General features: G+C 35.2%; 1 protein-coding gene across 4 annotated transcripts in view; it reads right to left on the reverse strand.

The window, feature by feature from the left end:
• The window catches only part of kifap3b (kinesin-associated protein 3b), a 32394-nt gene extending 18491 nt beyond the window's left edge, over positions 1-13903 (reverse strand). For 3 of the 4 annotated variants that reach the window (XM_034310919.2, XM_053239939.1, XM_053239940.1), the window contains exons 1-10: positions 13760-13903; positions 12700-12831; positions 10400-10551; positions 9266-9327; positions 9033-9174; positions 7720-7819; positions 6715-6839; positions 3812-3910; positions 3550-3728; positions 2070-2232 (exon numbers count right to left, since the gene is read on the reverse strand). In XM_034310919.2, the coding sequence (XP_034166810.2) occupies positions 2070-2232; positions 3550-3728; positions 3812-3910; positions 6715-6839; positions 7720-7819; positions 9033-9174; positions 9266-9327; positions 10400-10551; positions 12700-12831; positions 13760-13791 (1186 nt within the window). In that variant the 5' untranslated portion in view covers positions 13792-13903. The remainder of the gene's footprint in view (positions 1-2069; positions 2233-3549; positions 3729-3811; positions 3911-6714; positions 6840-7719; positions 7820-9032; positions 9175-9265; positions 9328-10399; positions 10552-12699; positions 12832-13759) is intronic. The other variant, XM_034310920.2, reaches the window with a different exon arrangement.
• Positions 13904-14476: the final 573 nt, after the last annotated feature.

Genomic DNA, 14476 nt, shown 5'->3' on the forward strand with positions numbered 1-14476 from the left:
GAGAGAGAGAGAGGGAGAGAGAGAGAGAGAGGAAAAAAGAGAGAGAGCGATAGAGAGGAGGCTGTTAGTTTACGAGGTCTGCTGGGGAGCCTCTTAAACTCACCAAATGCTAAAAAAATCAATAAAAAAACTTGTATGTTTGGCAAGTAATCACATGGAGAAAATTAGAAGTTGGATTTTATATAATTGGACTAAAAAACCTTTGTTTAAAACGTGGCCACTCAAAGCAAACCCAGTAACGTGTAAACCCAAGTAACAAGGGCTTTTTTATTTGTAAAGTACTTTTACCAACAGACATCATTACAAAGAAGCTTTACAGAAATCCAGATGTAGAATTTTCAGTCTCATTGCCTGATACGGGAAGCTGGTTGGCTTTTGTCTATTTTGTTTATGTAGTTATACAATTTTTGTTCAGTTGAACCCTGTTGTATCATATCATTTATTTAATTCTAGCAAATTTAGATTCCATAAATGAGCAAGCCAAGGGGAAAAAACTCCCATGGCAATGTTCTTATGTAAGACTTTCACAAAGGGCTGCACTCATCTGGCTAAATCTGGAGTGAAAAAAACAATTGTTCCATTTTTTATGTTGTTTGGCTTTAGCAATAATCAGTTTGTGAAAGTACCCCTGAACTGCAAACAACCTTTGCACTGATTTTTTTTGTTGTTTTCATGCCCAGAAAAGAACTAAAAAAAAAACTAATGGAAAATCTCTAATTAATAAGACCAGGATCTATGAATATGCATGAATATGCAAATTAGAAACACCTCCTCCTACCATCCCTCATAGCTAGCCTGCTGGCTAAGTGCATGCTAAATAAACATTCTCGTAGCTGTCGTTGGTCAACACGAGTGGGATTTCAGCCAAACTTTCTCACACACACACACACATATATATATATATATATTTTGAATTTGAAGATCAGGGTAAATTTAACTTATTTTATTTTTAACTTATTTTTATGTGATAGTCTTCTGGGAAACATGTAACTATCTTCTGTAGCCTCTGAAGGGCAGTACTAAATGAAAAAATACGATATTTAGATATCTCCATTCTGTTCAAAACTTTTCACCCCCTGACTTTTAATGCACGTTTTTTCCTTCTGGAGCATCAGTGTGTGTTTGAACCTTCTGTAATAGTTGCATATGAGTCCCTCAGTTGTCCTCAGTGTGAAAAGATGGATCTCAAAATCATACAGTCATTGTTGGAAAGGGTTCAAATACACAAAAAATGCTGGAAAACCAAAGAATTTGTGGGAGCTGAAGGATTTTTCTGAAGAACAGCAGGCAGTTTAACTGTTCAGGACAAACAAGGGACTCTTGAACAACTATCAGTAAACAAAAAAAACACAGCTGTGGATCATTCAGGTAACAACACAGTATTAAGAATCAAGGGGATGTAAACTTTTGAACGGGGTCATTTTTATAAATTCAACTATTATTTTCTCTTGTGGACTATATGTAAACATCTTTTAAGTGAAATATCTTATTCAGGTCAGCACTAAATAAACAATAACATGCATTTTGTATGATCCCTCTTATTTTGGTAAAATAATAAACATTTTGCAGATTCTGAAAGGGGGATGTAAACTTTTGACCTCAACTGCATATATATATATATATATATATATATATACACACACATATATATATATATATATATATATATATATATATATATATATATATGTATATATATATATATATATATATATATATATATATATGTGTGTATATATATATATATATATATATATATATATATATATATATATATATATATATGCAGTTGAGTGTATATATATATATACACATATAAAAGCATTACCATGACAACTATGAATTTGTTCTTAGCCTGCAGGTTCTATAGCTACAATTTCCAGTAATGTTGTAATCCGTGTAATTTGCATTTCACAGTCTCTGATTTATGAGAAGCGGTTTGGAATGTAAATGTATAATTCAAAACACGGGGACGGATATGTCAGCTGAGCAGCGCAAATGTTTGGTGTTTTAAATGTTTTAATGCAGAACTAAAAATCAGCTTTAACTCTTATCTCTCGAGCACGTACTCAGCATGGCGGTGAGTTTGGGCAGGAGGCCGACCTGCACCATCTTGTTTCGTAGTCCCGTGTCGAAGGAGAGGTTGAGCAGGAGGCGCAGTGTGACGTTCAGCAGATCGTCGTGATCGCAGGGCACCAAGCGGGCGAGCTTCTCGATGGTGTCCATCTCCGCCTGAGCACAGGAGAATCACCCACACTGCAAATTATGAAATAAACTCACGAGTAAAGCAGTGCTGCTAAATATTCATCCCTTCTCTCAGAGAAAACTGGTAGAGACTGTACATACTGTATTCAGTAATAAATAAAAACATGATTACTGAGTCAGGAGATAAAAATATAAATATAATCAGATGTTCCTGAGCTTTCTTGAACAGGCGAGGCATTTAATTGTTCTCTAATTTAATGGGAAAGTTACTGAATTTTGTCCTCATTATAGAATTTGTATTGTTAGCCAGTTGTCTTAACCGAAAAGATAGCAATATCCAGTAAGTGGATAACTCTTTGTGTTCTGTGAATTTCTGTACTTCAACCATATTTATATCACTATCATGAACCGAGCTGTGACTTAACAAGCAGACATGATAGTTTTGTTCTCTAATTTGATAATAATTTGAAGTCAAGTTCTAATTTTTTTCTGGAAATAAGCAGAAGAACAAAAGAAATTAAGTAGCAATAAGAGAACTGCAGTGATAAAATTTAATATCGGTGATTAATGCTACATCAAAAGCTCCGATTCCATCATGGTGATTATGTAAAGTGCTTTGCAGCATATTAGGACACGGGGTCCCTTTTTGTCAGCTGAACCCCTTCAGCCTGAACTATTTGCCTCTAGTACCCTGGAGATGTTAAGCAGGTTAACATTAAGTGAATCTTTTGCTTGTTGAAAAAGTTTGTGTTACTCAATTACAGCTTTTGTTTCTTTTTTTAATCTACGCAACCTCACCTTGTTTGGTTTTATGGCCAGGTTTTTATGTTTTGCTTCAGAAATTAGAAAGCTTCAAACACTTCACACACTTGGGAAAGGGTTTGACCTTGTCTCTCTTCCTGCACCTAAATCCAAATATTAAATGTTCCTCTCTGGACTTATACAGAATATTTGGAGATTTTGTTGCTTGTGATTTTCTTTTACTGACAGTCTGTCTGTCCTTTTAAAGTGATTTTAAGGCGTTCTAAAGATGAAGACGCTTTTAGCCACGAAGAATGAATTAGATATATAACACCATCAATTACGTTTAACTCTCACATGCTAAGAACTATTATCTCAATTCAATCAACTTCTATCGCTTTTTACTTATGAGGTTATAATAAAATACTACAATATGAATGATTTTAATTAATTTCATTCTTAACTTGTAAAAATATATACTGTTAAAATGTAATTTAATGTCTCATTGACAGTTCCATCAGAGTCTCACGAAACCCCTGCAAACCCACCACGAAACCCTGGGAGTTCACCAACTCTTGCATTCTGAGAACAAACCCAGCTCACCATGTCGTTCTTGTTCTCCAGGAAGATGCTGAGCTTCTTGAGGAAGGAGACGACGAGCACCAGGAGCTCCTCGTTATCCCGATCCAGAGTCTTAACCAGCAGCTGCACGATGTTCTTGTTCCTCATCTTCAGCTCTGTGCGTGTGTCCTCAGCCAGGTTCAAGAGCAGATACAGAGCCACTGGAACAACAGGATGGTGGTTATAATACTTCATATCACTTCACTCTGTAATTCTACAGAAAAGAGAAACGGCTGAGCGTTACCTCTCAGCAGCTGCTCCTGCTTCACCAGAAGACTCTGGTATTTTTTATAAGCCTTTTCATGTTCTTTCTTCAGGTTCTGGTTATCAGCATCTTCTTCACGTTCAAGGATGTCAAGGATAAAGAGATAAAATGAATAACAAGTGAGATGTAAGCATAGCAGATGAGTGATCGGTCAGCTTATCCTTCAAACTGTGGGCACATTTTATCTCCAGGACAGCACATCGAACTAACAAAATCATTGGCATTATTTTATTAATTGGAGAGCACAAAACCTCAAATTAAAAGTGTGATAAAATCGTTTATATCCTACGTATATATTATGATTTCATGATTTCCATTTGGTATCTGGTGGCTTCATTAATTTGTGTGAATAATTCACAGTCAGTGCATGGTATAGTGTGCTGGATAAAGTGCTATTTTAATAAGCTGCTGAATAAGGCATCAGAGAGGCTAAGAGACAGTACTCCAGGAGGATAGTTCATTGTTTTAGCGACAGCAGAGACACTCGAAGCCTGTGGCGAGGGATACAGACCATTACGCACTACAAGCCCCCGCCGCAGACCTGTGACAGAACCATCTCCCTGCTGAATGAGCTGAACGCCTTCTTTGCTCACTTTGAGGCACAAAACAGCACCACTGCACAAAAGACTCCACCTCCTCCTGGCGATCAGGTGATGACACTGTCCCCTCCGTGTACTGAGAGACTGTGCAGTAGAACTCACTGATGTCTTCACAGACATATTTAACATCTCACTTAGTCAGGCTGTTGTTCCCACATGCTTCAAAGCCACCACCATCATTCCAGTCCCAAAGAAGTCGTCACCGTCCTGCTTCAACGACTACCGTTCGGTTGCACTTACTCCTATCCTAATGAAGTGCTTTGAACGACTAGTCATGCACCACATCAAGTCTTTCCCCCCCCCTCCCTTGACCCCTTTCAGTTTGCATATTGGTCCAACCGCTCAACCGATGACGCCATCGCCACTGCTCTCCATTCAGCCCTCACACATCTGGACAAAAAAGACTCATACATTAGAATGCTGTTCATAGATTTCAGTTCAGCATTCAACACTATCATCCCTCAACAGCTCATTCACAAATTGGTCCAGCTGGGACTCAACACCTCGCTGTGCAACTGGCTGTTGGACTTCCTGACTGGGAGACCTCAAGCAGTACGGGTCGGCGGCAACACATCCAGCACCATCACATTGAACACAGGGGCCCCTCAAGGATGTGTGCTGAGCCCCCTTCTCTTCACTCTGCTGACCCATGACTGCACACCATCACACAGCTCCAATCTCTTCATTAAGTCCAATCTCTTCATTAAGTCCAATCTCTTCATTAAGACGACACGACTGTGGTGGGTCTCATTAGCAACAAAGATGAGACAGACTACAGGAGCGAGGTGAGCCGCCTGGCCAGGTGGTGTAAAGACAACAATCTCTCTCTGAATGTGGAGAAGACAAAGGAGATTGTTGTCGACTTCAGGAGAGCGCACAGTCAGCATGCTCCTCTGACTATCAATGGTGTGACTGTGGAAAGAGTGAGCAGCACTAAGTTCCTGGGTGTGCACGTCACAGAAAACCTCTCCTGGACTGACAACACTGCATCACTGGTCAAGAAATCACAGCAGCGTCTCTACTTCCTGTGCAAACTGAAGCGAGCCAGAGCCCCGGCCCCCATCATGTGCACCTTCTACAGAGGCACCATCGAGAGCATTCTGACGAGCTGCATCACTGTGTGGTATGGCGCCTGCAACGCATCCTGCTGAAAGACCCTCCAACGCATAGTGAGAGCAGCTGAGAAGATTGTTGGTGTCTCTCTCCCCTCCCTCCAAGACATCTACAGCACCCGTCTCACCCGAAAAGCCCTTTGCATTGCGGGTGATCCCACCCACCCGACACACAGCTTCTTCAGTCTGCTGCCATCAGGGAGAAGACTGCGGAGTCTTCAGGCCAGGACCAGTAGACTGAAGGACAGCTTCATCCACCAGGCTGTCAGGAAGCTCAACCCTCTGACACCACCAACCCACCCCCACCCCCCCATTCCCCAGGACCTGCACCAGTCACCTGTGCAGCATTAGTCTATGTTCTACCTCATACAGCATTGGACTGTAAATTACCCTTTTCTGACAGTTTACTTTGTCACTTTAACTTTGTCACTTTAACAGTCTGATAAGCTCTTTGCACTACTCACTTTACATTTGCACTGTCTGCACTCTATCTGTTGTGCCTTGTAGATCTACATTTATACTCTATTTATATGTATCCATTTGCATTTCCATTTGTATTTTTACATCCTTTTTTTTGTGTGTGTGTTATCTGTATGCACCTAGGGTCTGAGAGTAACATAATTTCAATTCTCTGTATGTGCTGAACATGTGGCAGAATTGACAATAAAGCTGACTTTGACTTTTGACTTTTGAATAATGAGTGGAATGTGGAAACCATTTTGTTAAATTACATAATTGTTAAAAAAAAATTTCAATTTATGACTAGGACTATTCATGGAGCAATATTTCAGCAATATACTAGACTCCTATTAGGTTTATTTTAATGCTCGCCATCTTTTCAGTCAGTTAATTTTTAAATAATCTCTTGCTTTTACGTTACATCACAAAGAAAAAAAAAATGCTATCTCTGTCTTCAGTCCACATATTTTTATTCCTGATATTTTTCAGGCTAGAAAATCAACTATTACACGTGTCTAACTTTTCCTAAATAAATACTGATGTAACTTTTGGACTTTGCCGACTTAGATTTCAACACAACATCGGTTAGAGCTGTTTCAATATGATATGATACGATAAAGTGTGATGCTGAATTGAACTGAAATTTTTAAATGTGTTAGTTTTAAGGCGTAGGAGGCCACACCCCCTTCACTCGACGCATCAGTAAGGATATAGGCTTTGCTCTTCTTCTCCAGCTCCTCCTGCCACAGGTCGTATCTCTTCAGCTCGTGCTCGACGATGGTCATGCATAAAGCGCCGATCTTATAGTGCGTGATCAAACCGTGGAACTGGGAGAAGCTGGAGGAGAAACACAAAACAGCCGTTAAAGGTCATTTGAGCTTGAAAAAATAAATAGATAGATCTGTAGAAGGTTATCCATCTATATGTGTAAAGTGTGTAATTTGAGGTTATTGAATTTTTTTTACTGTAAATCTCATGCATTATTAAATACACAGAATTTACCTCTTTGAAATTTAGGGTAAAGTTAGGTTATGTTTAAAAAAATCAGAAAGTATAACATTTGTGTGTACATTTTTTGTATAAAAACTCAGCTAGCCAAAAATCTGTTACAAAGAGTTACAAAGTTACATTTTAGATTTTAAAAATTCAAGTAGAAATAATTTCAGGTTAAAAACAAGGAAGCATAACATTTAAGATAAAAGGTTAGATAGTAAAATATGCAGGATAAAGAAAATCTGAAATCATAAACTTCAAGGGAAAAAGGATGGATTCAGAAGGATTCAGATTAAAATTTTAAAAAATCAGACAGAAACAAATTTAGAGTAAAAAATGTAAGTGTTTAAGTGTACAGAATTTACTTCAATAAAACATAGGGTCACCAGAATTAAGGTTTTGTTAAAAAATTACCAGAAAATATAAAACTCAGGGGGAATCAAGTTAAAAAAATTATGGTATTAGAAAATTCAAAGTAGTTACAAAGTAGTAAAAATAGTAGAAATGTGAGGTTAAAAAATTCAGATACTAAAAAATGAGTAGTATAAAATCATTTTAGTCTGAAATTCTCTTGCCCTATTTTCAGCAGTTATCCAAATTTTTAGCTCCCTAAATTTTTTTTTTTTTTTTTTTGGTAGCACATTTTTTGCTATTTTCAGACACTAATGTAAACATGTAGAAGATCTAAATCAGTTCACATAAACATGAAATAAATCTCAGGTACCTGGAGAAACAGAAGAAGATGTAAATGATGGTGGTGGCCAACTCCATGCTCTGCTTCCAATCCTCTCTTAACACTCTCGCTAGAGCACCGAGCACGACTTCTAAACACACACACACACACACACACACACACCAGATAAATAACACATACAGGAAAGAAAGAAACACATTAATAATACACTGCAGCATCTTACCGGCGATGTAACTGTTACGTTTTTTGCATTTTTCTACAGTAAATGGAAATATTTAAATATTCAGAATAAGCAGAATGTACCTGTCTGAAGAAGATTACAAAAATTAAGCTTGAAGGGTAAAGAAAGTATAACATTTAAATACAAAAATAGGTAGTTAAAAAGTCACATTTTAAAAATTTAATTATTAAAAAATTCAGATTTAAAAGTAAAAAAAAGAAATGAAGATGCATAACTTTTGGGTTAAATTTTCAGGTTTAAAAAAAAAATCAGAACTCATAAACTAAAGGGTCAAATATTCAGGTAGTAACAATTCAGAAAATTCAAGGTAAAAAAAATTAAGGTAGTAAAAAAAAATTAAAGTAAAAAAGCATCAAAATCAGGGTCAAATATTGAGGTTAAAAATTCAGAAAACATTCAGGGGAAGTTCAGATAGCATCAGAAACCAACCAGAAAGCATAAAATTTAGGTAGTAAATTAGAAAACATAAAATAAGTGAACACTTCAGATAGGTAAGATATTCAGGTTGAGAAAAGTATAAGGCTGAAGTATATAATTCAGCCTCATACAGTCAGGAAAATTAAAAAAAATTCAAGTAGTAAACAATTTATTTTAAAAAAATCAGAACGCATTAAAATTCAGGGTCAAAAATTCAGATAGTAAAAAAAATCAGAAAGCATAAGGTGGGAAACCAAATTCAAGTTAAAATATCAGTGTAAAAAATTCAAGTAATAAAAAAATTCAGGTGAAAAGCATCATAAACTTCTGGATCAACAAAGTTTCAGGTTGAAAAAAAATTCAGCATAAAATTCAGGGTCAAAATTCAAGTAATGAAAGTATTTGGTAAATCTCAGTCAGAAGTTTAAATTCATGTTGAAAGAAGTATAATGTTGAAGTTTAAAATTCTACGTTGGAAAATTCAGATTAAAAAATTCAAGTAGTAAAAAAGTTCAGGCTAAAAAATGATGAAGCATAACATTTAGGTTAAAGAAATGAGAGCAGAATGGAAAAAAGCCTCTGGTGTTAATTCCAGAGGTTTGAGTATTTTATCAATTTAATGTGATTTATTTTTAAACATTTACACTAAAATAAATCAGAACCCCATGGAGTCAGGGCGCGGTACCGTTCTGCAGCAGCTCCTCCAGGTTATCGGGATTTCGGGCGAGGTGGAGGATGAGGGTGGAGCCTCTGATCTTCTCCGGGATTCCCTCATATAGCAGCTCGACGTAATTCTCTATCTTATTGATGTTGGCCTCCTCGTCGAGCTGGAACGCAACATGATCATTACGATTATGGAAAAAAAATGGAGGAGAAAAAAATTGAATGAAAATATCTGACTGTGTTTCCATTCCGTACCTCCATCCCCTCAAACGGCGTGAGCTCTCGGGGTTTCACCAACTTCTTCTCCTCTTTCTCTGCTTCCCAAAGACAGTGAAACAAAAAAAATGAACAAAAATCCTTAAAAGAAAAATGAAACGTTACAAAAAAATGATACCAAAATGCCCCTGTGAATGTATTTCTAACTGCTCTATAGGTTCAGCTCTTCATGAATAAACATTTAAAAAAATAAATAAACACAGGAACAATTACGTAACGTATTTTTTAAACCCTCACATTTCTCATGTTTAATTAGTATTATTGCCACAGACCAAACAAAATGATACAGAAAGCAATTATGTTTTTTTCTTGAATTCATTCAAATTCAAGAACAAATATTCAGATGGTAAAAAAACAGTAAAATTCAGGGTCACAAATTCAGGGTGGAAAATTAAGAAAGTAAAAAATTCCGAGTCAAAAATTCACTGTCAAAAAATTCAGGTTAAAAAAAATTCAGAAAGTAAAAAAACAGGTTCAAAAATGAAATATACACATGAAATTCTAGATTAAAAATAATAGTAAAAAAAAAAAAAGTTGAAAAAAAAATTCATCGTAAATATTTCAGCTTAAAAAAGTCAACATCAAAAATTCAGGTTAAGAAAGTATGAAATTCTGTGTCAAAATTTCTGATAGAAAAAAATTCAGGTTAATATAAATTATTGTACCAAATTCAGGTTTAAAAAAAAGACAATAAATCATTAAATAAAATTCTGGGTGAAAATTTTAAAAAGTAAAAAAAATTCAGCTCGGCTCAGTTTAGCATCTCATGTGTGCAAAAGAAAAAGCTGCAACTAAATCACGTGGCATGTACAATTCACAACTCAGAGTCGAGGCTTTTTCTCACTTGGAGCGGCTCGATACTCGCTCAGCCCCGAGTGTGATCGCTACGTTCTCACCTGACTAAAGAACCGCACCGAGGCGGAGAACACACCAGGGTTCTGCTCAAACACAATAAACACCGTGTACGTGGAATCGTCCTTATTTATCAAAGTGAAGTGTCTCTAGCACGCAGCCTGATAAACCTGACTTTGATGATAATGATGATAAAAGCGAACAATATTAAACACTACAGTGTGCTGTGAGTTGCGGGTTCTTCGCATTTCCGCTGAACACCTTTACTGCTGGGCTTCTTGCGGTTCTGCAGGTAGAAGAGCAGATGTTCCACCTCGGCCACTTTGGATGGATGGATGAGTTTGCACTCGTCCACCACCTTCCTGGCGAGAGAGGAGACGTCTGTGCTGGCGTTGAGACTCTTCAGTCGTATGCTGAGAACACACAAGAGAACACAAAGAAACATTTAGGTACAAAATTTTGGGAATACAAATGTAATATATCTAAATCTCAGATTTAAAACTTAGATTACAAATTCAAAAAGGAAAAATATCAGATTAAAAAAATTAAGACGCATAACATTTAGCTTGAAAATTCAAAGAGTAAATAATTCAGGTTAAGAATTCATAATCTTTAGGGTCACAAATTCATTTCTTAAAAAATTCTAAGATTTAAGATTTTTTTTTAATCAGAAATTTAAAAATAAAAAGGTGAAAAGTCCAGGTAGTAAAAAAATTTATTTTCTTATATCTCTGTATAAAATTCAAGTTAAAATCTCAGAAAGCTTAAAATTCTGGTTCAAAAATTTGCGTAGAAAAAAAAATCTGGTTTAAAAATATTCAGAAAGTATAAAATTCTGGGTTAAAAATTCAGATAGTAAAAGATTCAAGGTTAAAAGTTCAAGTGGCAAAAAAATTGCACAAAATTCAGAAAAATCAGGCTCAAGTAGTAAAGAATTCAGATTTTTTTACTATTATTATTATTATTATTGTGATTTTTTAAAAATCAGAAAGCTTAAGATTCCATTTTAATAGTTCAAGTGGCAAAAAATAGCATACAATTCAGAGTTACAAATATAGCTTTAAAAAATTAGTATAAAAGAATAAAATTAGGAGACAAAAATTCAGATAGTAAAAAAAAAATTCAAGTAAATAAAAATGAGCACCAAAAATTCAAGTTAAAAATTCAGAAAGCAAAGAATTCAAGGGTCAAAAATTAAAGTAGTAAAAAATCTCAGGTTAAAAATGAATGTCTCCTGGACCCCAGCTCTGCCGAGACTGAAGGCTAATGTAGCTAAGGCTTAAGATTAGAGCTATCAGTTTAGTGTTGCGTAAACAGCATCGTCTCAACTCATCACCTGTGCAGGAACAGGTTCATAAAATTCTAAATATGCACTGAGAAAGAAAGGTGATTTGACTCGAATATTTTGCGCTGCGGCTGTTTTTTTTCTCTGTGTCGTCTTTTCTGTCCGTGTTTTTAACACATGGTGTTAAACTGGTGGCTCTGAGCTTCCAAGAGAAAGCAAACGTCACACAACAAACATGTCTTCATCTAACTGAATCACGTTTTTTCACTGAACCTTAACGATAACTTTAATGATAAACTGTGCAAAGAAGAAAACACTCTGCGGTGTGATGTGCTATTATAGGAAACTAATCAACGTCAGCATGGTGTGATGAAGCGGAGTTACTGTTACCACCCTGAAGTTGATTATTTTCCCATAACAGCACATCATGAAATGTTTTATTCCTCTTATACCACAGCAATTTGACAGCCATAACAATTATTTATTTATTTATTATGGATTGACACGTCTTACTTTTTAACAGAAAGGATAAAGTGATGGGTCAAAAAATTCAAGTCGTAAATAAATGCATGTTAAATAAAAAACAGAAAGTATAAAATTCTGGGTTCAAAATTCCAAATTTAAGAAAATCAGGTTAAAAAAAAAATTCAGGTTAAAAAAAAAAGCTGAAAGCCTAAAATTTTTGGACAAACATTAAGGTAGTAAATAAATTTCAGTAAAAAAAATCTTTGCCAAAAATCCAGGTTAAAAAAGTATAAAATTCTGAGGAGCAAATTCAGATAGAATAAAAAAAAATCAAGTTTTGAAGTTTTCAGGTTAAAAAAAAATCACAGGTTCTCCAGACTTTAATACCTTTAACACCTTTACTGCTGGGCTTCTTGCAGTTCTGCAGGTCAGTGGTGTGCTGTTATGGGAAACTAATCAACGACAGGAAGATGTGATGAAGCCGAGTCACTGTTACCATCCTGAAGTGGATTATTTTCCCATAACAACATGTCCTGATGTGTTTAATTCCTCTTACACCACAGCGACTTGACAGCCATTGCTTTTTTTTTTTTTTTTTATAATTAAAGACTGACTCATCATGTTTTTTTTATCCATTTATAGTTACATTTAGTGTTGTGGAGCATCCAAACAGCCACTTGGTCAGAAAATCGCAACATCATGATACGTAACCTGTACTGAGTAACGTATGAGTCGAGGTTCAGTGTGATGTATTACTGATGTTTAACGTTTAACCCGAAGACGCCTGAAGAAGTGAAACTGAAACACCTACATCTTCTGACACTCTTTACGCTCCTCGTGTACGGAGTCTCCGTTTTCTCCCAGGACGCAGGCCTCCACCTCGTAGTGCACCACCAGAGCCTTCTCTGTGGGGTGAACATCGATATTCCCCGGCTTCACTTTCCTAAAAAAAAAAAAATCAATCAATCAATCAATAAGAACTTAATTAATTAATATCTTACATGCACAATGTCCACGTTTACTGATAGTCAGTATAAGGCTGTTTTTATTGCTCTCTTGACTAGTTGTCTTTTTCAGCATATCTCTGGTGCATCTTTGCAAACTTCCTACACAAAATCCCAAATTAAGTTGAGAAAAGAATTTTGTTTCAAAATCCAATGAAAATGAATGTCTTATCTCTTTTTTAAAATTTCTTTTCTCTTTTTTATTTACTGCAGAATCAGCTGCATCATGCGAACGATACATTTTGGTCAACAACCCAAATTATTATTTTTATTATTATTATTATTATTATTATATTTTATTAATATTTCAAGCATAATAGTTTAACCTTTTTTTACAATCTTTTTTTTTGGCACAAAGACAATCCAAATACTTTTTTTGATATTTTAAAAAATACAAAATTCTTATGACATATTATAATAATAATAAAAACCTAAAGATCAGGATATGCTTGGAAATAATTTATGCATGAAAGGGTTAAAAACAAATACATTAAAAGTACTACATTTAAAATAAAATACATGAAAAAATATACAAATTATATATATATATATGTGTGTGTGTGTGTGTGTGTAGAAATAATAATTTGTATAATAAATTTAATTCACATTACAGCAATATATAAAATAACAGGGTGAAAGTGAGCAGAATACTGTAGATATAAAAGCTGTGTGTGTGTGTGTGTGTGTGTATATATATATATATATATATATATATATATATATATATATATATATATATATAAAGATGTAAATGTATTTATAGGTGCGATGGAGCTGAAACACACCCTAACTGCATTTAAACAGCTCTCCTCTGCTATTTTCTGCATCAATTTCTGTTTTATTGAGATTAATAAAATATAAAATTACCGTTTGAGATACTGCGCGTCATCCGACTGCATTTTACTCCTTGTTTATTACCTGTTTTTTATAATATTAGTTAACATGTAACAGGATTGAGCTGTAGCCGATGTCAGATTATTGATGCACCGGTCCGAGTTCCAAACACATCAGTAGTGTATGTATTAGTGCACTCCGTAGGGTTCACGGCGCCACTGTTTTATACGCAGTAAAGTGCACTATCTAGGGAGAAAAGACTGGTTTTGAGATCCGGCCTCAACCGGCGGAGTTTCTCTCTGCGGGTGTAAAAGTCGGCGCTGCACTGCGAGATGAGAGTCACAGCGCCACCTGTAGGGCTGGAGGGAAGGAAAACTCAACGACTAGCATAAACAGTGTGGGGTACTATTGCAGTCATCGCTATTTTTTCCCCCTTTTGTTGTAAATTTGATATTCTGTGTTATATATTATCTGTTATCCTTTTTTTAAAAAAAAATAGAATTATGTGTTATGACTTTAAATCAGTATTAAATCAACTTAAACTTAAAATCAATGTTGAGATTTACATTAAAAAGTACCTGATGTCATGTTTGTCATGGTTAACTTCAATATTAAACTTTAATAATAATAATAATAATAATAATAATAATAATAATATTAATAATGATAATAATAATAATAAACAAGCACTCTCAGTGTTTCATCATGTTTATATTAATGCATTGTCGTAACATGTTATAATTTGTATGG

Source organism: Pangasianodon hypophthalmus, chromosome 14, assembly GCF_027358585.1.
Source record: "Pangasianodon hypophthalmus isolate fPanHyp1 chromosome 14, fPanHyp1.pri, whole genome shotgun sequence".
Taxonomy (NCBI): Eukaryota; Metazoa; Chordata; class Actinopteri; order Siluriformes; family Pangasiidae; genus Pangasianodon; species Pangasianodon hypophthalmus.